Source organism: Acanthisitta chloris, unplaced genomic scaffold (genome assembly GCF_000695815.1).
Source record: "Acanthisitta chloris isolate BGI_N310 unplaced genomic scaffold, ASM69581v1 scaffold44757, whole genome shotgun sequence".
In the NCBI taxonomy this organism is placed as follows: domain Eukaryota; kingdom Metazoa; phylum Chordata; class Aves; order Passeriformes; family Acanthisittidae; genus Acanthisitta; species Acanthisitta chloris.
Genome location: NW_008685052.1, coordinates 1 through 16,451, shown reverse-complemented (window position 1 = coordinate 16,451; position 16,451 = coordinate 1). Strand labels below are relative to the sequence as shown.

The window sequence follows — 16,451 nt, the reverse complement described above, 5'->3', positions numbered from 1 at the left end:
TTAGTCCCTCTGGCGCTGCTGCCCGCCGGGAACGCCGCTGTGCTGTGGAGTCTGCAGGCATACAGGCGTGTGTCTGTGCGAAGCTGCTCCCCACCCGACGGTGCCAAGGATGGATCCCTCTCTTCTCCTGAAAGTAACTTACCTTCGCCGGTAAAACAGGAACAGACACAACCAGAAACATTACCCGATCTAAATGTGAAAATACTGAGTGAAGGTAAGAGGCCTTAGGGATACCATTTCTTCCAGATCTTCAAATCCTGCTTTCACTATGCTGTGGTTTAACCCCAGCTGGGTTCTCCTTTGTTTTGGCCTGTTCATCTAAAACACCTGGAGTTTCTTACTTTCACTTGTTTTGAGCTTGGTAGGTAATGCAGATATTCCTGTAGGTCACTGTAGCATACAAAGAATAACTTTAAGTTGTTTTGGATAGAAGTGTAGGTCAGGAGGTGTCGTTTGAAGGGCTTTTCATAACTACCTGCATCAGTTGAACGTTTGCCTTTCTCTCTTAGATGTGCAGGTACAAACTAAAGGGTTTGGGGTGGTGCTTTTTTTGAGCAAGACTGGAGGAATCCATGCCTGAAGCGGCTCACACAACAATGGGAATTGTTGGAATGATCAGGGATGAACAACAGGAGGCAGCAGTGTGAAGCCTGCTTAAGCACAGCCCTGTGGACAAATACTCATCCAGCTGTCTCTCCTGAGGAAAGAAGGTGAAAGGAGAAAAATACCGTATCGCCTTGGTGTTGTTTCCTTGAGGGATTTGCCTTAGTTTTTTTCTCTTATATCTAAGTGAGGATACAAAAAAAACCAAACCACTATCCTCTGAAGATAATTCTGATATGCTGAGGAAACTTGTTCTGAATTGCTAAGCAAACTTTTATGTTCAGATTCTGCTTTTAGCCCAGCCAGCTTGGATCCTGCAGTGATTATTTTTGGGGTGGCTCAGAGCTGCAGCTGTTGTTGGTGTGTTTGTGCAGCTGGTTCTGAAACAGTGCTGCACCAGAATGACAGGTCAGCCAGCTCATACGTGTCTGCACCTGTGGTGCAGTTTATCTATATGCCAGATTTTTACCTGCCAGCATGCTAACTGGTGTATGTGTGTAGCATTTTGCCCTGTTGGCAGTCTGTGTAATGGAATAAACATAGTTGTTAACTTTTGGGGTTTTTGGTAACTTGAGATATGTTTCCTGATAGGTGTAAAAACCTTCAAGTGGCAAAACAAAATGACATGCGTGCTTCTGGAATGGACCTTGGCATATATTGGTTCAGTCTTCAACAAGTTGAAAGAAAATACTTGATATTCACATGGATTCCTAGAGAGTTTCTGTTACTGTTTAAGGTGTAAATGTTGCTAAAAACATTATACTGTGCTTTCATTTCTAAGGCTTTGAAAAAAAGAAGTGGCAAGACCTTCAATAGCTATCGAGCTAGTCTGTTCAGTTCTTTCTGGAGCATTAGGATCATCCTACTTATTTTGGTAACTGTCTGGGTACTTCTGGGGTGTCTTTGTTTTCTTGACTTGGAAAAGGGTTACTGTAGTCTCTAAGATGCCATTATGTGAAGGTACAGAAAATTCCCATCCCAAAAAGTTAATAATCAGGGCTGTTGATCAGTAATCAGTCTGATAACTGAGGTAGATGCTAGCAGCCAGCCTGCAAACAGCAATCATCATCTAGCTGCTGTGAGCTCCTGTCAGTGGAAAAATAGAACCATTTAGAGAAATATTTTTCTTAAAACACACTGAGCTCTGTGACTTGAAACACTTCAGGGAGAACAAGCATAACTGTGCTCTCTTTGAAACATTACTGAGTAGGAAATGGAGCTTGATTTCTTTTGCTGTTAGAGATGGTGGCAGTCAGCAGCCATTCTGTAATGGGTAAGACATGATAGCTCAGTTGGAGTTAGCTGTGAAATACGTTGGAAGTTCAAACAACTGCATTTCAGGCATCAGATTCAGACAAGGCACAAAGAGTGGGCTTGTCAGGTTGTGAAAATAACCTTTGGAGTAGCCTTTTATCTGGACGTGATCAGGCAAGAATGCATTTGTGAAGGAATGAAAGAAGATTCTGTTTCAAGAAGGTGATGTGATCTGTTGTCTGCAGCGGTCAAGGCAGCAGACTGAAGGCAGCTTGCTGGGTACTGCGCTCATATTTGGCCACATGAGCAAGAGCTGATGGGCAGTGACAAGGAGACGGAACAGAGACGAAACCTGGGAATAGAGGCTGTGTTTGTATATACGTTTTCAAAAAATAGATTGGCTGTTCATGTCATGCAATGTTCCTGCATTTTGAGATGGATTGTAAGAGATCTTTATAGCATTTGGTGGGAGCAGCTTTGTCTTTCACAAAATGCATTTGCGTTTTCTGTATTTGTTTCTTAGACTGGGATGACATCTCACCTTCATCTGCTTTGGAAGAGATTTCCGAGGAAGAAGCTGTACAGATCATTGCAGAACCAATTCTTCCCCTTCAGTCTTCCACGCTCAGAGATTACGTTGATCACTCAGAAACCCTTGCAAAGCTTGTCCACCTTGGTATGTGTTATCTTGTTTGTGTGGCTTGCCTACATCTGAAGCTTTGGAGATGCTGTAATTTGTATTTTACTCTTACTGGTTATCTTGTAAACTTTAAAACAGAAACAGTGACCAATGGCAGAAAGCAGCAGAATGTTATCCAGGGTTAATGGAAAAAGAGAGGGTGCTGTATCACTCACTAGCAATGCCATAGTACTTGAAAACAAAACTGGCCAGTTTTAGTCCCCTAGTGCTGTGGGTGCTAAGGAGACACCTCCCACAGCTTCTGGAGATGGGGAGCAATTTGTGTAACTTAATAGGTCTTTCTTCTTTTGGGCTGGTTAAGGATGCTTTAATTTACTGCCAAAGAATTTGCAGCTCTCCATCCTTGGAAGGATCTGTTCTGTGCAGAACTTTAGGAGTAGGGCACAGTAAAATGGAGAGGACAAAGAGACAGGATGGAAGAGAACTTCTCATCAAAAAGCACTTGGACTGCAGGGATAGCTGAGTTCAAGGTCCTGGCCACATCTTCGCTGCCCAAACATGCAAGGAACACTAGAAGGAGTTTGGAGAAATAAATATTTGAGAGGGGAAAACCTGGCCCCATGTAGTCACAAATTGCTGTGTGTGGGTCAGTGTGCAAAGGCACTTCCTAGCAAAAATGTTCCCATCCCTTTTATAATGAAGTTGGAAATTTCTTGCACACATACATCTGTGCAACAGGATTGGGTCTCTACATGTGGCACATATAGGATTCACTGCAAATATCTTCCTTCAAAAAATAAACTCTAAGTTTCTAAAATGACTGCTTGTTTTATCTGGAATCTTTCCACAACATACAAGGTGTTGTGACTTTGCTGTGTTGAGCAATTAAAACATGCTGAATCCATGCAAAAAAAAAAAAAAAGAGTAGTCCTATAAATTCCAACATGTCTCTCTGAAACATTTATAGGAAGTAGGGTCTGTGTTAAATTAAAACAACTTTGTTTGTTGTAGGAGTTGACTTATCCCAAGTGGAGAAACGTCAAAAGGCAGGTCAGCTCTTACTGACCTTGGACTTTGAAAAAGATATAAGAAAAATACTTCTGTTTCTTAAGGATGTGGGTGTAGAAGACAATCAACTGGGACCATTCCTAACCAAAAATCCATACATCCTTGCGGAAGATCTGGAAGCTTTAGAAACCAGGTAAGCCTTTCAAACAGCAGCAGGGTGTTAGGCCCCTTGGCTAGATCTAGTTTCCCAGTTGGCTTAACCTTGTCTGAATGAACCTGTGTTGCTTCCTGCTTCCTTTCTCACTCAGTCCCTGACTCCATGTTCTTGTGCCTTTCCATCAGTTTGCACTAACATGTGGTGGTATCATAAGTCTAGTCAACATCCTGATCCACCTGAAATCTGACCATTAACAAATTTTACTGCTGATCCCTGTCTCTGTGCCACAGAGGAAGCAGCTTGCAGTGCTAGGCTATTTGCTTTACCAGTGTCAGCTTAGATTCCAAAATATTAGTCCCTGAGGCTTAACATAAATTTGTAGAACAATGTTAACCTCTTCTGTCATGATTTGAAACTGCTCTTGTAGATAATGTGTCTACCCATACCTTGTGAAGCAGACTAGATCTCTCCTGTGTGGACTTCTAATAAGGGGAAGGTTTTGGTGAATTTTTTTTTTCGCTGTTGTCCAGCTCAAACTGAACACAAGACCACAATGAACTAATTTGTGTATGTGTTCATTCATGTTTGTATGGCCCTACACTGTTCTTCAGTCCCTAAAATGGACTTTTATTCATACCACTACTCCAAATTCGACAGGTTTTTTTACAACTTGTTTGTGTGTGTGTGTATGCATTTGTAATGAGCTCAAAACATCTTCACTATTTAAAAACTCCAGCAAAGAAAGTCTGTCTATTTGGCTCTTGCATGTAGTAGCTGTCTGAGACAGAAATATGAACATAAAAATATTTGGAAACAGGCACATTAGTAGACTCTTATATAACAAAGAGCTGACTTCTTTCTTCTCTGTTCTTCCATCCCCCTGTTCAGTAAGTGGCTTTTCACACACAGTATCCAGAAAGAACCTGTGTCATTTTTCAACAGTAGTATCGAGTCTAGGTGTCAGAGTTGCTTATACTCTTCTGAAGAGAGTTGAGTTTTTTTGGTATGATAAACATCCTAACCCTTCTGTGAAGTCAGATTTGTTTTTCAATGACAGTCCCGTGGCACTGCCTGGTTAGGGAAGTAGGGGCTGAATAGAGAAATTCCAATTTCTTCTTCATTTTCTGCAGTATGGTTTCTCAGTAAACTTGATACTGGTGAATGCTTTCCTGCTAGCTTTAAAGCAAGTATGCTGGGAAGTGACTATGTCTCAGATAGCTCTTTTGAAAGCTGAGTATCACCTTTGCATAAACAGTTTGGTGCAGATGGGCATGGTATTGGTTACATCACTCTGGAATGTTTTATTGCTATGGATTCCATGTTGCCAGGAAACAAAACACAAATTTCAATAGATTTGGCATTGACTTCAGATAAACACTGTAAAAGTCAAAACATTCCATAATTCATAACAATTTTGACAGTTGCAAATCAGTGTGTGTACTGCAGCTGCACCAGATGCTTTGTTTTACACTATTCTTAATGATGACTTAAAACTGTTAACATGCTACATAGAACTGCTGACCCCTGTAGTAGAATGAGGGCTAACCTTGGTGCCAACACTCACAAATGTATCTTAAAATTTGATCAGCTTAGATGATTGTGGTTCTTTAATATACCAGTTTCTGGAGTCAGGTTATTACAATCCTGCCATCCTCTCTTAAGTTTCTTGTCTCTCCAAGATGTGAAGAAATGCTTGAGGTGTGAATCTTAATGAGCTGCTAACAGAAAACAAGTAGAGTCAGGACAGCCAAGACATTTTATTTTCAGTCTGCTCATTTAGCTGTGTTTCTCGGATCCTTGGCAGCTGTGCCCTTGAAAAAATGAATGGGAGAAATACAGTGTAGCCAAGCTGCAGCTTTCAAAACACAATGGGATCATTTTTGAAGGGCCAGGTGCTTTTTGTTGTGTTCTGGTTTTCTTCCCCTCCTAACCTTTCCTTGCCTTTGAGGCTCCTGCAGCCAGTTCCATTGACATTGTTTGGAGCCTGGGCTGCTACCTTCTGTGTTGGGGTAATTACCTACTTAGGAATTGGTGGTATAGAGCTTGTTCTTGGATCTTCTCTCTAGAGAGATCCTTTTGGCTTGTGATGACTTTATTTTTGAGGGTTTGAGGAAAGAGGGAGGTTGTAGTGACTGGAAGGGGGTTTTTGTTGTTGTTTTTCTCCTCCAAAAGACACAGTTTAGCACAGAGCCTATCTTTTGCTGAATATCTGCTTCTGCAGAATATTCTACAATCCATTCTATGCCTGTATCTTAATTAACAGTAACAATTCCTCTATGTTCTAACTTCATCTGACAGCAAATGCTTCTGTATACTCTCACCTCTACCCAAAGGAAACCTCTCCAAGTTGTAGTTCAGTTGTTTTGTAGATGGTAGTACATGGATTAATCATGTCTCTACTTTGTGTGCTGTGTTTCCCCCCTTCATTCCTTTTTCTGGGAGCTATGGTAATCATCTGCTGCAAGTAGTACTTGAAATAGGATTTCACTTTCACTGAATTCAACAAAGTTTTGAAAAAGCTTTGAGCTGGAAAGAAAGGAAGCTCTGTTAAACGTAAAATCTTTAGTCAGGTCCTTTTCCTTTCTGACAACCAGATATTTCTTACTAAATCATTGGACCAGTGACTGAAAGTAGGGACCTATTGCAACAAATGTAACTTCAGCTGATTTAGAGATGTCTTTATGGACAATGTCTCTACACATAGCATTGTTGTATGATATTTCTACTCCAGTGCTATTGGCAAAACAGGGATGTATGAGGTGTAGTACTCTGTTCTTTCAGCAGTAGAAATGGAATTCATTAAAATAGCAAAAGGCTGTATATATCTTCTTGTCCATACCCTATGATGATCTATTAATGTGTTTGCAATCTAGGAGACAGGCTGGTAGTTAAATGTAGGTTAACATAGTTATCTGCTTAAGTACAGCTGGAAGGAATTAAAATCTGTCTTCAGTATTGACATTCTGCTCTGAGGTTTATTTTACTTCGAATTAATTGGAAGGGAGGGTATTTTGCTTTTACGATAACTGCAGATTTCACCCTAATTATTTTTGGCAGGGTTGTATGCTAATGCTAGAACATCTGTCCGTTTATAAGATACCACTGAGGAATTTAAGTGAGCACTGAATAAATGGAGGCAATAAAATTTTCAGCACTGGATTTTACTTTGTTTTTGTTCTTTCTAGAGTGGCTTACCTAAAATCAAAAAAATTTGGGAATGCAGAAATTGCTCAGATGGTCTCAAGAGCTCCATATTTGCTGTTGTTTTCAGTGGAAAGACTGGATAACAGACTGGGTTTCTTCAAAAATGAACTTGGTCTCAGTGTAAAAAAGGTAAAGACTGAAGTCTTTGGGTGTTTTGTTTGTGACAATATGAATACTTCAAGTGTTTGGAGGTTATCCACAAACATTAGTGACATTAGTGATGGTAACACAGAGGGTTACAGGAGGATAATGTGGTTTTAATTGTTTATGGAAGTGATATGGACACCTAACATTCAGAGGTCCTGAAGTACAGTTCTTGAAGATGACCTGCTACAGGTTATGGGCAAACAAGCATGTGTATGTCCAGTTTTATTGATTGAGGTGGGTCAGAGAGGACTGAGTTCATTACTGAAACAGCAAGAGACTGTTTTAACTTCTGGAAAATTAACTGGTTCTCTTCAAGATACTGTGACATATTTAACTCATCATTGAAAATAGTCTAATCTGTGAATATCATATCAAACTAAATGCCAATTCATATGCTCAGCTCACCAGAAGTAACCCCTAGGTTCTCTGATGAGTGTGTACCACATTACATGCTTAGCAGGTGTCCAGCACTATGTTTTGGGATCTCCAGGGGAGGTAGACTTGCCTGGAATAAGTGGGCAGAATTAACTGCTTCCTGCAGTAGTTAGGGATTGTAATGAATGTCAAATTCCAAGTGGAATCTGGGGTTCTTGTATTAGCTGAACTGTCACAGTGCCTGTTGCTGGCCTTTCTGTGCTTGAGGTAAGAGATCTCTGGAAAAGGGTTGTGTCACTACTTTGTAGTCAGGGTGGATTACAAGTAATCACATGGCTTAGGGGTTGTGGAGTAATTTCTTGTGTTGCTGTTATACTGTGTTCTACCAAGATCCTGAAGTAGACAAACTCCCTTGCAGCTGAAAAACCCTTTTGTAGCATCTATCAGGTAGTGTCTTACTTACTTTCTTTAAAAAGATGGGAAGAGACAAGTTGGAGACAACTTGAGCACTAAGAGATAATTGGGCACTTGAGCATGCTTTCTACTTTTGATGTATAATTTTACTCCCTCTTCCTGTCTGCTTTACAACAGCTAATGTTATTTTTTGTTTTCCAAAAGAACATATTTGAGTAACTTTTTGCATTGTAACGTACTGCTGCTTCAGTGCAAACTCATCTTTGGTGTAGAGAGAAAATGAAATCCCTTTTCCAGCTGGAAAAAGAAATTATGAGATCTCTTTCACAGGTGACTTCACAAACAAGATTTCAGTAATACTGTTTCTTTTGTGTGTCTTCCCTAATTGTAGACAAAGGATCTGGTCGTTCGTCTCCCAAGGCTACTGACTGGCAAATTAGAGCCTGTAAAAGAAAATCTTCAGGTGAGCTGATTAGCAGATATTAAAAGTGTGTTGTGTATCCATATAGTTTAAGAGTTGTGAGAAAATAAAATTCTTGGAGGAGAATTGTGTACAGAAAGGATTTAATGAAATAGTTTTAGTGGAGTTAAAACAGGATTTTGTTAATTTTTCTTCTATAGCTTGCAAGCTTACCGAATATTTGGAGCAGTATCTTATCCTGTCTTCTACTCTGATGTAGTCCTTTCCTGCCAAAAGTTGCAATCTGGTGACACAAATCATTACCCATTTCTCTATGACTAGAAAAATATTCCCTCTTTTTTTTTTTCTTCTCCCTTAATTATTATTGTTTTTTGCTGACTTGGATTGTCCATGAATATTTAGGAGCAAAAAATGTGCAGTTGATTATTTTTCTCTTGGCAGGTAGCTAGTCTGCCAAAATGTGCATTTGACACCTATTGTCAGATAGCAGATGGTCGTTATTAACAATTGTTGGGTAAATAACTTCAAACCCGCAGGGACTCCTTTCCCTTTTGAAAATGTAACTGTGTATTGGTTTAATTATTGTGCTGTAAAGTCATCGAGGCCAAACAGTATGATGTAGGGTAACAATCTGTGAAATTCCATTATCCTATAACATACAACTGTGAATTAAAATGTATAAGTTTCAGACAGACTCACTGCTCTGAGACTGTTAAAACACTAGAAATCTTGCAATCTGAAATGTGTGTGTGGTAAGGGAGGAGACTGGAAAGTAGCAGACTGTGCTTTCTTTTTAAAGAACATTGTTTCCACAGGCTAGGGATTCAGTATATTACAGTGATTGTGTTGTTAAGATCCTTAGTTCTATGTGACTGTCTTGTTTATTTACGGAAAAAATGTGTGTAGCGTAGCACCTTTATTTTTAACATGTATGAGAGAGGGAGAGAGAGGAAATTTTTAGGTCCTCACTGTTGGAATCTACTAATACTTAGCAGCTCCAGCCTTTTCAGGAGGTTGGATGTCTCAGATTCAGAATTTGGGTTCAGACCTGTACATCCTAAGCTGGTGGTGGGAAGAGAGTACTTGGAAAGTGAAACGATGTACTAGCAGTTCAGAAGCAATCAGGTTATATCCCTCATTCTGAATGGGCTGTTATTTAGAAACAACTGCTATAGCTGATCTTGGCTGTCAAAAGATACTAGCCATGGACTAAATGAGCTGAAGGGTGGCTTATTCCATCCTCTGAAGGTTTCATCAAGCACAACTAAGAGATTCACTGATAGTTTAAAACCTGAAAGCTTGCATTACCACTGCCTGTGGTAATGTTGAATATTGCTGGGGCTCACACATTAGAGATATTAGCATACATGGCCTAGAGAGTTCCTGAATATTAAATAGGTTTGCTGTCAAACTGAGTGTAGTCAAAGCAACTTAAACTCGAGCTCACCAGTCATGTCAAGAGAGCTGTTCCATTTCACAGAGGAGAAAATAAAAGCTCAAGATTCTTGCCACAATTACCCCTACAGTGGGCCCATCTTTACATGTGCAGTGATTTAACATTGGGTCTTACTCTCAGTTGTGTATCTTAATACAGTAAGTTACCTGTGACAACTCAGATCCTTGGGAGATACCACTAAAGTGCAAACACTTCTGTTCACACTTGAGTGCTGTCTTAGTTGATTGGTATTCTGTGTGATGCACAAGTATTTATAAAGCTGATTAGGAAAAAACAGGAGTTGAAAGACCAGATTATAGTCACCTCCACAAACAGTTCCTTGAAAGGACCTGTAAGTCCTAAGGTAGCTTCAAGACCCAGATTCCAAGGCCTTCCCTTTGTATTTGCCAGGCAGCTCTGGAAAAGAGCTGCAGTCTTGGCACATCAAATTGGACAAACAAAAAGCACCATCTTTTTGCCAACTGAAGTACCTGAGTTGGATTTGAAAGTACACCCACTTCATGACTGAACACAAGCTGCTTGTAAATGTCACTGGAGGACAGAAGAAAGTAAGTTCCAAACAGTCTTGTATGCTGAATTCTTTTCTCAACAACTCAATGAACTGCTTGCCATTCTGCACTTTGGGAGGAGTGCTCATGATTTTATTGAAAACATGTGTTTTGTTTTCCTTTTGGGAAATCATAATTGAAGTCAAGGCAGCCTCTGAAAAAGGCATCTTACTTTAGATATTAACAAACTGTAAAATAAATTGAATACATCACATATTCTACACGTCTCAGCTTCAGCAGTCTTCAGCTGAAGACAACAGGACTGATTATACTCCCTATTATAAAAAAATAACTTGAATACATCAGCAGAAGAAATAACACATTAGCCAAAGTAGTTGCTAGCTCTTTGATTGCTGCACTTCAGAGAGATCAACAGCTCCACAACAAGAAAGTCTGACTGGTATTGAAACCGATACTGGACTCTTATGAGAGAATTTTTATGCCTGTAACTGTCATGTGTACAGAGACGGGTTTTTTGTTCCTATCTCAGACAAACTGAGAAATACATAGCATCCACAGGAGTCATCTTTACTTCAGGGATACTCTAGAAACAAATTACACTTTAATCCAGAATGATAAATAACTTGCACTGTTGACTTCAGAAGAACTGCAGTGGCAGCTATTATTGTGAGTTGCATTCTTGTTGCTGTGTGACAGAAGCTAAGTTTGCTGTAGCTGACTTGTGAAAGTAAAATTGTGCTCTTTTTTTCAGGTTTGTCAGATTGAACTTGGTTTTCAACGTAGTGAAATTCAACAGATCGTGTATAAGACCCCCAAGATTTTAACTGCAAGTAAAAAGAGACTCAGACAGACATTTGACTACTTACACAACATAATGGGCATTCCCCACAACATGCTTACTCGCTTTCCTCAGGTGAGCTGTTAATCTGGAAATAAATTGTATGTGCTCTTGTCACAGCCACTTCACTAATGCAATGCTGAAGATGGAGCCTTGCTATATGCAGGATGTGTGTGAACTCCTCAACTTTCCTGTGGCTTTTACTGTAATTGGGATACTTTTCTAAGTAACTTAGAAACCATTGAGGATTCTGATGTGGAACTGTTGCTCTTTTTCCCCTGGCACATGTAATATCACTGCCCCCAGTCTTGTGAATTTTTAGGTTTTCAACAGAGATAGTCATGTTCATCTTTTCTGGATTCATGCAAGAGAGGTTGCTGTCTGCTTAGGGATTGCTTGTCCTGAAACCTTACCTAGCTAAGAGAGACAGGGGCAGACAGACTATGCAGAAGATTGTTTTATTAGATAATATATATTAAAACATTTCTTTCAGATTTGTCCAGTTAAAAATAAATTTAAAATATTCTAGGATCTGAAAATACAGTGTAACAGTAGGAGAAATTCTGTCCAGTCAAATTCTCACTGGTCTTCCTATTGCTGCAGCAATAGCTAAAATATCACAGGATTGAAAATAGATTCATTTCCTGATTTCTATTTTGGGGTTTTTTTCCTATCTCCTCATTACTGTTAGTTCCTCACAAATTAGAAGTTGAAAGCATTAGTCACTACACTCAGTGCTGACATGCAGTCACACTAGGTTCTTACAAGGTGAAAATGAAAGCACCGATTGCAGCTTCTGAACTGCAATAATTTTCTTTCTAAAGCAAGTCTAGTAGGGAATCTAACTGGCTAAAAAAACCAAAATTATATGGGGAAATAAAACTACTCCCTAAGATTCTGCTTGCTTATCTTCCTATTTCATATATCTTTACTTAAGAGTGATTCTTGCTGTAACTCCAGTCTGTGGCTCTTTTGCCCTCCTTGACCTGTAAGTGACCACAAGTCCTGCTTACTTGCTCCTCAGTTTGCGTCCTCATGAAATCCTTCTTTCATCAGTCTCTCTTTTTCAGTGAAAGCTCTGCTTGCGTTCACTGCTGTAGCATTCACATTTTCACCATTATCTTCTCTATAGCAGCATCTCTCTCTTCAGTGGTACTGCTCAGAAATGCAGAGTTAGATCTCTGCTTTTAAGACTTAACTGTACACCTCGTCTTCCCCACTTCCCTCTGTTTAAAGATGTTCCAGTGATCTCTTTCGTGTTTTATTCCCTTACCATTGTTCTTACTTTTGACAGTCTAGATTTTTTTGGTGACAGGTATCTTCAGGGGAGGCATTGCTGGGCAGCAGAAGACAAGAGGTTGTTTTGAACCACTGCACTGTGCCTTTGGCTGTGTTCTGACCTTCTCCCTTGCCACTGTGCCATTCGTTCATTTGTACTGTGCACGTGATCAGCTGTTCATTTCTTCCTTGTAGCAATGCTCATCTGAATCAGGGAACATGCTCCGAGTTTCTGAATGTCTCCTCTCCACTTTCTTGGCTGTGATTACACAAAAGTAATAGTTACTAGATGTAAACAAAAAACCTAACATGCTTGAGAGCTGTATCACACCCTGATTTCCCTTGTGTGTGTGTGTCAGCATATTGTATGGAAGCAGTTATTTAGAGTTTAGTTAATTTATATATAAATGTAACCTACCTGGTGTTTGACATAAATTAGAAGAAAATACACAAATTACTTATTTTCTTCTGAGATCTTCAGTTTGTCCAAAAAATGTTCTTCCTGTAGATTCCTCAGAGTCTGAAATTTAGACAACCTAAAAGATTCTTCCCTTTCTTTCTTTCTTTTTTTCTTTCTTAGGTTTTCAACTCAAAGCTGTTAAGAATCAAAGAGAGGCATTTGTTTCTTGCGTTCTTGGGGAGAGCCCAGTATGACCCAGCACAGCCCAGCTACATCTCTCTAGACCAGCTGGTCTCCTTGCCCAACGAGGTGTTTTGTACAGAGATTGCCAAAGCTTCTATACAGGACTTTGAAAATTTCTTAAAAACACTTTAATTAGTAACAGATGTAAAAAAATAAGAGAATAAAGTTATGAAATAAACATATTTTATAAAACTACTTCTGGTTAGGGTCTCAACTTTTTAATTGCTGGTTAAAGAAGTTGTTGCTTATGAAACATCTGTAGGATTTGAAGGCATGCTGTAATGTTCTTTCTAGTGACTTTCAGAAGGATTGCTTGAAGGTGTTGATTGCTGCTGATGCAATCCTTATAACTAATTGCTAGCTTAATTCAAAGTGGATCGATGCAGCACACTAACAGAAAAGTAAATCAAAGTGGATTCTTTTTTTTCCCCCTTTAAATAATGGCATAGGTTTGGGAGATGGAAAAACTATGTAGTGACTTATTCCCTGTCTTGCCCACTATATTTTCCCCTCACCCTCTTTCCCGAAAGTTAGAATAACAAGCTAATGCAGTAGAGAAGTGTCTTTACATGCTTGAGCTAATCATCCTATTTTTGTTGTATGGTAGAAAGAAATACATCATTACATAATGTGAAGCTCCTCACACAAAAAGACATTTTTAAGCAGGTTACACAGGGATTTCGTTGTAAAGCTGCTGCTGAAATTAATATCCTAAGAGCTGTGCAGTGAAACCTGGTTTGAAATGTCACAGAAAACCAGCAAATGGAATCTAGGCAAATTACAGAAAGAAAACAAAACTGTTAGTGTCCCTGAAATCCAGAAGGAGCTTATTTTAAGGTACTTTTCTTTCCCCCTTGTTGGGTTTTTCCCCCCACACCAGTGAGATTAGTCTGGCTTTAATATCCAAGTAACCACACAAAAAGAGGCTGTAGTATACACTGAGGTGACAGAGTTATCTTTTTCGGTTGTAAAAGCTGAAGTAAATGCTAACATTGGGAATCACAGGAGCAGTAAAAGTACTTAATCTTATCAGTAAACAAATTGCATTAATACAGAATTATCAAATGCTTTACAGTGTATTTTGGAAAAAGAAGAAACTGTCTAAACCCAAATGCAAACTGTCTGATAGTTTATTGTTCAGAGGTTTCCATGCTTTCATTAAAAACAGTTCAGGAAACTGAAATCCAGATATTTTGGATTTAAGCTTATGTAATGAAAAAGCCTTCAGGTTTTAAAAGCTCAGTGTTGGAGCTTAAAATACCAATTTGTATGCAGACAGCAAAATAGAACTCAAAAGGTGGGAAATAAAGACACACTTAAAGAATGAGAGTTGTAGTGATCTCTGGATTATAACTGGTTAAATTCTTATTTATCCAAGTGGAGAAGTTGAAAAAGGAGTGCAGTCAGAACAAGCAGGGCATCTTCACTAGAAACACATTAAAAAGCCACATTCATTGTCTGCAATATGTATCTGCAATGCTCTCTTTTGTTCTCGTGTTTCCCACTCTCTGGGCCTGGGAAGATCACTTGAAATTGTCCATTAAATAGACTGTTCCTGGTGGGCATGCGTAACAAATTTCATCTTAAGTGGTGGCTGAAATGTGACAGCTAAGCACTTTCCCCCATTCTCTCCTGTTAAACAAAAGTATCTAAGTCCAATTCAATATGCTTACTTGGAATTTTGACTGTATTAATAACGAACTGTAATCTTCAACCAATCTTCATAGTACAAATGTTAATACAAAGTATGTGGGTTCATAATGTTAGATTTAGCTTTTGCAGATTTACTCCACTGCCCTTATCATAATATATTACCATGTGACAAACCATTAGAAGCTGTATTACAGAATTCTTGTATTTTGAATGTCTCAAATTTAGAGCTTTTAATTCCTTTAATATTTTAAAGGTAAAAATGATTGCTGCCAGAGCTAAACCAGTTTCTTTGAAATGTTAAATACATGAGCTTCTGCCAAAATAGCTTTCCAGAAACACCGTGAAGAAAGGAAGCAAAAGATTTTATGGGAGTGCTAAAAGGGAACGGGAGAGAGGATAGAACTTTTGGAAGATTATGCCAAACACTTTGTGGCTTTAAGATGAAACAAAAAAATCTATAGAATAAATGTTTGGCCTAGAATTACCAAACTTGCTGTATCTTGATAGATGGATATAAAGGTGTTCTTGATAGATACAAAGCTATTAGAGAGCATTCAAAGAAGAGCAGTGAAGATAATGCAGGGCCTAGAGGGGAAGCCATATGAGGAGCAACTGAGGTCACTTGGTTTGCTCAGCCTGGAGGAGACTGAGAGGAGATCTCATAGCAGTCTACAACCTCCTCATGAGGGCAAGAGGAGGGGCAGGCACTGATCTCTTCTCTCAGGCAACCAGTGACAGGACCTGAGGGAATGGCATGAAGTTGTGTCAGGGTAGGTTTATGCTAGGTATTAGAAAATGGGTCTTCACCCAGAGGGTAGCTGGGCACTGGAAGAGCTCCCAGGGAAGTGGTCACAGCACCAAACCTGACAGAGCTCAACAAAGGTTTGGACAATGCTCTCAGGCACATGGTGTGATCCTTGGGGATATCCTGTGCACGGCCAAGAGATGGACTTGATGATCCTCATGGATCCCTTCATGAACATTCTGTGGTACCGTAAAAATTCATAAATGAGACTAATAAATAACTCTTCTGCATTGCACATTTTTCTGTCAGCCCATCATTCAGGTGCAAAACACTTCACTTCTATTGAGGCGACAGCAGCCTCTGAGCAATTGATGAATTGAGGCTTTCTGGGTACAGTACAGCAAAGAACCTTCCCAGTCTGCAGCTGTGCAGCCTGGGCTGTGCTCCTTGCCTGCACATCCCAGTCAGCCACGGGCTTTTCTGACTGAAACTGCCTACTGTAGCCTTATTTCTAGACTAATTCCACATATTTATTTTATTTTTTTTGAACTGCAGTGGTTGGTTTCTGAAGGAATTGCTGAGGAGAGACAGTGATCTGTGCCTCGGAAGACAAAGCTGCTCACCTGACAGCTGCAATACCGGAGTAGGGAGAGACAGGTTTCTGCTGCCTTCAGTGTTTGTAGAATCACAGACTTTTTAGGGGTTGGAGTGAACCTTATAGATCATCTAGTCCCAACCCCCTGCCATGGGCAGGGACACCTCCCACTAGATCAGGTTGCTCAAGGCCTCATCCAGCCTGGCCTTGAACACTGCCAGGGTCGGAGCAGCCACCACATCCCTGGGCAACCTGTGCCACCCTCACAAGGAAACCCTTTTTCCTAATATCCTCCTCACAATGAACAGTGAATTTTGATTGCTTTCTTTCCATTTTCCCCTCTCCACAAAAAAAAAAAAAAAAAAACCCTCTCTTCTCCAGGCTGAACAGCCCCAACTCCCTCAGCCTGTCCTCACAGGGGAGATGCTCCAGTGCTCTTATCAACCCCGTGGCCTCCTCTGGACTTGCCCCATCAGTTCCATGTCCTCCTTACGGCGGTGCCGGTGCGGGG

At 39.9% G+C, this 16,451-nt stretch overlaps 1 protein-coding gene across 1 annotated transcript; it reads left to right on the top strand.

Moving 5' to 3' along the window:
- Positions 1–83: 83 nt before the first annotated feature.
- On the top strand, positions 84–13,143 carry MTERF3 (mitochondrial transcription termination factor 3; the record flags this gene model as incomplete). The annotated part of the gene is made up of 7 exons (XM_009079553.1): positions 84–214; positions 2,381–2,533; positions 3,509–3,698; positions 6,848–6,995; positions 8,194–8,265; positions 10,940–11,101; positions 12,885–13,143. Coding segments are annotated over 7 exons (1,051 nt in total), but the record flags the coding sequence as incomplete, so codon positions are not given.
- Positions 13,144–16,451: the final 3,308 nt, after the last annotated feature.